Source organism: Jatropha curcas, chromosome 9 (assembly GCF_041381405.1).
Source record: "Jatropha curcas cultivar XTBG-Jc1 chromosome 9, XTBG_Jcur_1.0, whole genome shotgun sequence".
Classification (NCBI taxonomy): domain Eukaryota; kingdom Viridiplantae; phylum Streptophyta; class Magnoliopsida; order Malpighiales; family Euphorbiaceae; genus Jatropha; species Jatropha curcas.
The window spans coordinates 22,668,142-22,676,913 of NC_143159.1; the positions used below are offsets into that span (position 1 = coordinate 22,668,142).

The 8,772-nt window shown below is 32.1% G+C and overlaps 1 protein-coding gene across 1 annotated transcript; it reads left to right on the forward strand.

Moving 5' to 3' along the window:
• The first annotated feature begins 1,326 nt into the window (after positions 1-1,326).
• On the forward strand, positions 1,327-4,389 carry LOC149493818 (putative beta-D-xylosidase 5). The gene is made up of 6 exons (XM_089726431.1): positions 1,327-1,858; positions 1,940-2,245; positions 2,341-2,510; positions 2,600-3,042; positions 3,179-3,592; positions 3,680-4,389. Exons 1-6 carry the CDS (start codon positions 1,370-1,372, stop codon positions 4,285-4,287), a joined length of 2,430 nt encoding a protein of 809 aa, XP_089582557.1. The 5' UTR covers positions 1,327-1,369; the 3' UTR covers positions 4,288-4,389.
• Positions 4,390-8,772: the final 4,383 nt, after the last annotated feature.

Here is an 8,772-nt window from a genome sequence, read left to right on the forward strand (position 1 = left end):
CACGATCAAATACCAATAAAATATTAATCTGTTTGGACAATATTATATTTTTCAAGGAGTAAATTAACAGTTATTAGACTGAAAAAAAAAAAAATCAAACACAATAACCATCTTAAACTAATATCAATTGCAAACCACAATCACTCTGAAGGTGATAAAACGTCATTCACATCAAAAGGGAATATAATGTATAAAATGAACTCAACAAATTGCGGATGCAAATAATTAGTCATTTTTTTCTCCAAAGACATACTAGCCAATTGGAAATATATACGAATTACTTTTCTTCTTCTTCTTTCTTTAATAAATAGAATTCATAATAAAAATACTTACATGTAAGAACAAAATGAATCAATAAATAAATAAATTCTTGTGAAGATTTACAGAAAATAAAAAGTTGAAAAAAGAGTTAGAAATATTTATCATAAATCAAGTCAAATTCCTTAATATTTAATCAACAAATTGAGAAACTCAAATCAAGTAGGTTCCTTGAGTCATGATTCCTTGACGCTACCCAGATCGGTAATCGTGTTTCTAATTAATTCGCCAATATAATTCCTTGACGCTACCCTGATCGGTAGTTGTCTCATTTGAAAAAAATTACATACGATAGATGCTCTAATAAAGCAAAAAGTTATTCTCAGAATATAATATATAATACATAATATTAAATCAATTATTATGTGTTCCACTTACATAGGGTGTGGAAAAAAAAAAACTTAGAAAAAATCAAATAGAAAGAAGATTTATCAGATTATTAGTAATCCCTAAATAATAATAAAAAAAAAAATCACACGTATTTACTATGCTATCTATACAATAAGTAAAACTAAACACTTATTTATATAGGCTATTTACTTGTCTCGTGTGCCTGACCGTACCAATTTCAATAAACTTTACTTTAAAATATATATACTTTTTTCATTTTGGGAATAATGTTCTTGGATAATTTATTTCTATCTTAAAGAAAGAGAACAAAAGATTTTTATTAAATTCTCTCTCTAAAGGAAAAAGATTTTCACTAAAAAATAAAGCAAAAGATTAAAGAATTTTTCGTTTCCAAATCATATTAGTGGATAAATTTGTAAGAAAAAGATTTTCCAAACAACAACAGATGAAGATTTTTCCTTTTATCGGGAATGGTATAATTGGATAAACACTAAATAATCAATATTTTTTTTTTTTTATGAATAAAAAGACAACAAATATAATCTTAACTGAAAATATACATGAATCTTACCTCAACCACTAGCTTAGAAAGTTTCAAAAGATTTTGAAAACCAACTGTGAAAACAAAAATCAAGAATTGCCTATAAATAACATAACCAGTTTTAGAACCATAAGCACCTCTGCAAAATCTAAAAAGGCCATGGCTGAAAGCTTAAGTTCTATTCTCATTATCAATCTTTTATGTGTTGCTTTCTTTGCCATTTCTACTGCAGCAGCTAGAAATGGACTGAAAAAGCCATTAGATGCCACCACATTAGGCAAAGATGATGTTTCCATTACTGGGACTAACTTCACATATGTCTGTGACCCTTCTAGGTATGCTGCCCTTGGATTGGACATGGCAAATTTTGCCTTCTGCGACAAGTCCCTTCCCTATGATGCTAGGGCTAGAGACTTGGTAAACCAGATGACATTGCAAGAAAAGGTTCAACAGCTTGGACATGAGGCTTATGGTGTGCCTAGGTTAGGGTTACCTAAATATAATTGGTGGTCTGAAGCCCTGCATGGTGTGTCCAAGACGGGCCCAGGAACTTTCTTTGACGAAGTTGTTCCTGGTGCAACTAGCTTCCCTACCGTAATACTCACAACAGCTGCTTTTAACGAGTCTTTATGGAAAACTATTGGCCAGGTAATTAGTTTTGTTGCTGTTCCTAGCATTAAAAGTCTCAGACATACGTTAGCTATTAATGTAAATATTTAACTAATGCAGGTTGTTTCGACGGAAGCAAGGGCAATGTACAATTTAGGTCGGGCCGGATTAACTTTCTGGAGTCCGGTTATTAATGTAGTAAGGGATCCTCGATGGGGAAGAGTCATTGAAACACCTGGAGAAGATCCTTTCATTGTAGGTAGATATGCTTCTAATTTTGTAAGAGGCTTACAGGACGTTGAGGGGACTGAAAATCTCCCGGATCCAGACTCTAGACCTCTTAAAGTTTCCTCATGTTGCAAGCACTTTACTGCCTATGATCTTGAAAATTGGAAGAACATTGAACGCTATATCTTTGATGCTAGAGTAATTTTCTTGAAGAAAAACCTTTGTTCGTTTTTTTCCAAAATTCAAAATCATCTTAGTGACAATTAATTAAAGTTATAACTGAATGCGTTCAGGTGAATGAACAAGATATGGTAGAAACCTTTAATCGACCTTTCGAGATGTGTATCAGAGAAGGTGATGTGAGCAGTATTATGTGCTCTTTCAATCGTGTTAATGGCATACCTGCTTGTGCTGATCCGAAACTCCTAAATCAAACGATCAGAGGAGACTGGAATCTTCATGGGTAAAGAAGATATGATGAGCTTGAATTAATTTAATTTCTTTATTCAAGAAATAATACAACTGATTACGATTTTATTGTTTTTGTGACAGATATATAGTCTCAGATTGTGATTCCATCCAAGTTATGGTTGAACGCCATAAATTTCTTGGTGACACTAAGGAGGATGCAGTTGCAAGAACACTTAAAGCAGGCTTGGATCTGGATTGTGGAAAATACTACACCGAAAACACTGAAGCTTCAGTAAAGCAAGGAAAGGTCGGGGAAGAAGACATAGACAGGTCACTAAAATATCTCTATGTGGTGCTTTTGAGAGTAGGGTTCTTTGATGGAATCCCTCAATTTCAATCTCTTGGCATCAAAGACGTGTGTTCCGAACAACACATTGAATTAGCAGCACAAGCAGCGAGGGAAGGAATTGTCCTCCTGAAAAATAATGATCGTACTTTGCCCTTGGAGTCTGATACGATCAAAACCTTAGCTGTTGTCGGTCCTCATGCTAACGCTACCACGGTTATGATTGGAAATTATGCAGGTACATATTTTTAACATCTGATCTTGAGGTTTCGTTTTGTTTTGGTTGATTCCCTCTTTTCAACCCCTATTGGGTCAACTACAAACCTTTGTGCCAACCACATGCTCCAAACTGATAAACATTTTGATTATTACAGGAATTCCATGCCGATATATCTCTCCCATTGATGGGTTTTCGACATACGCAGAAGTGAGTTATGCAATTGGATGCGTCGACGTTGCTTGTAGGGATGACAAATTGGTATTCCCAGCAATGAAAGTTGCACAGGAAGCTGATGCTACTGTAATAGTAGCAGGTATTGACTTGTCTGTTGAAGCCGAAACCAGAGATCGGGAGGATCTCCTCCTTCCTGGTTACCAAACTGAACTTATCAACAATGTTGCGAATGCTGCCAAAGGTCCAGTTGTTCTCGTAATCATGTCAGCAGGAGGGATAGATATCACTTTCGCTAAAAACAATGACAATATCAAAGCCATTTTGTGGGCTGGATATCCTGGAGAAGAAGGTGGTCGGGCCATTGCAGATGTTGTTTTTGGAAAATACAATCCTGGTAATTGACTGGCTAGTAGTTTTTGATTAAGAAATTTCAGTTTTTTATAACTTTTGGAATTTTTAATCTTTGTTTTTTTGGGTTTAGGAGGAAGACTACCACTTACTTGGCATCAATCTGATTATGTTGATCAACTACCAATGACGTCTCTACAATTGAGGCCAAATGATGAACTAAGCTATCCAGGTCGAACTTACAAATTCTTTAATGGCTCTACAGTTTACCCATTTGGGTATGGACTCAGCTACACTAACTTCACTTATAAGTTACCACCTCCAACAACATCAGTTAATATAAAAATAAACAAGTTCCAACATTGCCATAGCTTGAACTACAAAGAAGACACCTTCGCGCCTCCATGTCCATCAGTCCGAACTAATCACTTATCCTGTAAGGAAAGCTTTCAGTTTGATGTTGAAGTGAAAAATGTTGGATCCAGAGATGGAAGCGAAGTTATGATTGTTTACTCCAAACCTCCGGAAGGAATTGTAGGGGCAAATATTAAGCAAGTGATTGGCTTTAAGAGGGTTTTTGTTAAAGCTAAAAGTGGCCAGAAGGTTAGCTTTGAGTTTAATGTTTGTCAAAGTCTCCAGATCATAGACTATAATGCTTATAGTGTTCTGCCATCAGGAGGGCACACTATCATGATTGGGGATGATGTAATTTCTTTTCCAATTCAAATTAGTTTTAGTTAGGTAATTAGTAGCAGTGCTAATAAATTTTGAGATAGGGAGATGTTAGCCAGCAACGTAGCTATTGTCTAAATTTTGAAGTGAATGAAATTTAGTTTTGATTTATGATTTTGTTTCTCTTATAATTTTTTTGAAAATCTTAAAAATGAATTGGTAAAAAGTTAGTTTCCATAAAATCTTATAAATTAAACCATGATATATAAGATGTGTTTTGATTGGCGGCGCGCTGCGCTTATTTCCGCTGCAGTTACAAATTATTTCTGTTGCTTCGCCTGGTTCTTGGTTTCTCAGTTATTGGCGATGCTGTGTTCAAGTTGGTCCACTGCTTAGTTGCTTGCCTTGCTTTCTTAATGCTTGCTTGGAGCATGTATTTTGGCTGATTTATAGTTGCCTTCTGTCTTGTTGGTTATTTCAGCTTTCTTGTATTTTCCTTGTGCGTGCAAATGCCCTTCTCTACCTTTTAATAACATTTATACTTGCCTATAAAAAAAAAACCATGATATAGATTATGTGATTTTTAATATTAATCCTTTTCGTTTATGAATATTCCTACACTAGAGCAAATCCATCTTATCTTAGTTATCAAAAAGTTAATTACACATTATAAAATGAATAGAATCACTCACTCCTCGCTCTAATTGAAGTCTAGGTTTCGCGCTAAGTTTAAACTGAACTTATTTATATCATCAAATCAATATGATCATATGGGCTTCTAAAATAAAAACACCAATTTGCTGTTGCTTTAGCCATTTGACTGATGGTTTACTTATTATTTACTGAAGATTGATTATTTTTCTTGCGATTTTTCTCGCGAAATGTATGCAACATAGCAAGTTGAATAATAATAAAATGAGATTAGTTTATTTTTCCGAGTTAAATTAATAAACAGTTTGTGTTTGTCTCAAATTGTAAGCTTTTTTATCTTTAGAGCTGTAATGAGAAAAAAAAAATTCTTTTTAGATATGTTCAGAAACCTTTATTTATTAGATGAAAATACGAAATTGCTATTACAATTATAAAATAATATCATATATCACTCAGTAATCATTCGACAATTAGTTTTTGATTCCAATTACTAATCATTCAACTCAGTAGACTGTTAATTCAATGCGACATATAGAATTCGATATGAACAAGTAAATTTATATCTTTTGTGCACAATAAAGTGTAACTTAGTGGTAAGTGCATGCATGACCTCACAATAGATCCTGATTTAAATATCCAACTCCGACAGTAGTGCATGAATACTCAAAACAAAATTATATATTTTTTTAAATAGAAAAATTTTGCAGTTCTATTAAGACTAAAGAATAAGCAACTCAAACCGTAGTACATGAATTACCATTTTCATGGTTTCGTTTACAACACGCACTACTTCCAGAACCACTTGCAGGATCATACTGATTTGGAGCTCTGTTATCATATACAACTTTTCCATATTCTAGTTTATGATACCATCCCTCATGAATTTATTTTTTTTCATTACCATAAAGTGAATGCAGCGTATGCTGATGATAGCAAGTAAAATGCATGTGATTTTATATACAATTTTTGCAGTCTTCCTGATAATTATTAAGAATAAAAATTAGTAATCTATTCCCTAATCCCTGTGGATTCGACAATTTTTTTTCGCTATATTACTTGTACAGCCCATGCGCTTTGATAGGTGTTATTTTTATAGTATTTTTACTATAGTTTTTATTAGGATTTTTAGTATTTTTAATTAATTTAATTAGTTTTTATTTAGCTTTATTTATGTTTTTGTTCAAAGCTTCCTTCAAACATATTTTACTTGATCTTGAGAAATTTTGTAGGATTTTTTATAGAAAACCAGCCAAAAATGCAGAAAAGACTGTACCCAAACCGTGCCAGATAGCACGCCCCTGCTGAAGACCAGATTTTGCATTGGGCTGAGAATGTCAGTTCCAGCCCATACCGCTTGCATGGACCCGCATGAGATGTTTTTCTGATGTACCAATCAATTTTAAATACTATTTAGATGTTGGAAGAGTCCTAATTGGGAAAAAATACATAGCTTAAACAGTTTCGTATCTCCAAAAGATTTCTTACTCAATAAATATTCACTTTCTAAAGGAACATGAAAATATTCTAGAAAGTCTATATAAATAGAGAGACTAGCCACAGTCAAAAGGATCCATTCATTGTATATTTTATCTCTTGTTCTAATATTTTCTACATATTTTTTTCCCTTCAAGACTTCAAGCATTCAAGTTGGCGTCAAGATTCAAGGAAGCTGTTCAAGCCTATCGTTGACTAGTTTTTATTTCTAAGCTCTCTTTTTGTTTATTATTCTTTATGAGATTATTTACAAGTTTAATTGAGTTTTATTTAATTACTACATCGAACTAAACTCTCATACTAGGGATTTAATATAGCTTAATTTCGATTTCAATTTATAATATCAGATTTGCTTTTCTTTGTTCAAAGTATAATTTATTATTGAACTTAAAACTTCCAGGTAGAGTTTCTCCCCTAGATTGATTTATTTCATTAATCACTATCAGGAGAAGGATTTTTGATACGAAAAAGGTAATAAATTACATGAGAATAATAACTTGATGCGGAAGCTATATGGTTTGACTCATGGGGGGTTTTCGTAAATCAACGACCTTAGGTTATGAATTCATAAGCAAACGATAAAACTTAATGATTTAATTCATGTTTGATTGCGCTATTGAAAGATAGGTAATTTGACCAGGTTAAAATAGCTAACAATATCTCGGAAGAGCTTGTTAGTGATTTTACAATTGTTTCATCTACTTGAACAATTAAAATTGAATATCAAACTAATAGAATAAATTGGATAGAATTAAGTGAAATCAAAATCCCTAATAGTTTTTAATCCTTGATTTCCGTTTCATCAAATTGTCTTGCTTGATTTCTTTTTATTCCCTTTTATTTCCTTTAATTCAATCTCTTAAAATAATTCTCCTTATTATCATTTAAATAATAGTAGGTTAATACAATTTTAGTACTTGGTATACAATCTTCACGGGAACGATACTCTACTTGCTCTTTATTAATAGAAGGTTTCCACCATTGTTGGAGCTCGGCTCATGCTAAGCGGCAGTTCCAACTGCCGGCGAACTTTGGGTGGGTTCAAGCTAGGGTGTGGGCCTACTTAAAGTGGTTGGTTCATTTGGAGGCATAAATCCAATTGCAGGCTTATATTTTGTGGCATTGCCCCGATTAAGGATACTAATTTGTAAACCCTTGTTAAATACATTAATAGTGATTATATTATCTATATATTATGATATCGTGTGTCGAATATGAATGATCAAATTTTTTTTAGAAATTTTGGATGTCAATAATGACATTTAAATGCCTACACTAAGTAAAAAGATTAGTTTCTTTAGGAGTTCGTTTATCGTTTTGAATGGACTATTATTGGAAGTAATACGTCTTAGAAATCTTGAATTGATAAAATAAAAATTAGACTTCTATCAAAAAAAATTAGAGAACATAGTAGCTAAAATTATTGGAAGAGGAATCATAAACTAAGTTTGATGGGGAAAATATATCTTTAGGTGAAAATAATTATTCACTTTCTATATTCATAATTAATATAAGAATCATAAAAATTAATAAATTCACTTAAAAATTAGAAGCACTACAAAATATTCAAAGATCCTAAAATTGAAAAATCACGCGGTGGAAAAAATAAATAAATAAATGCCAAATTTTTTTTTTTAAAATGCCTTAATCAACAAGCGTAACTTATGGGTTCTCAATTATTAGAAACTTGATAAGAAAACACATATTGTTTTTTATCAACAAACACCTCCAGACCTAGGTCTATCGAATCAGAGATGGAAAGAAAGTTATTATTATGAATAAAATGGACCTAAGTCTAACTCACTCTAAAAACTAGCTCAAGCGGAGGATGTTTCCCTAAATTTTATATAAACTAAATATAGAGGGCCTTTGTTAAAGCTTAAATTAATAAAAAGGTTAGCTTTGAATTCGATGTTTGTAAAACAGTCTTCCGATCATAGATTATACTGCTTATAGCGTTTTGCCATCAGAAGGGCACACTATCTTTACTAGGGAGATAGTGTGCAAATAAATCTCAAGTTTAGGTATATATTTGTTAGCAACATATATAGCTTTTGCCAAAAAGTTTGAAATGGAAAAAAATTTTGTACTATAATTTTTTATTTTGATTTTGTTGAACATTTTAAAATGAACTGATTACCAGCATTAGAATTGCCTAATGCATAAATTAACTTATATACTTTACGTAAAAAATCTTGTAGCACCTTCAATTTTTACTTTAACCTATTAAAAACTTCAAATTATAAAATTGTGGAAAGTATTTTATTGGAATTTTCTGATAGGTGTTATTTTTATAGTATTTTTAATATAATTTTTATTAGGATTTTTAGTATTTTTAATTATTTTATTGGAAGTTGTTGAGAAGACGAGCATAAATTTTCTCAAACTAGCCAATCTTAAGACCATTTT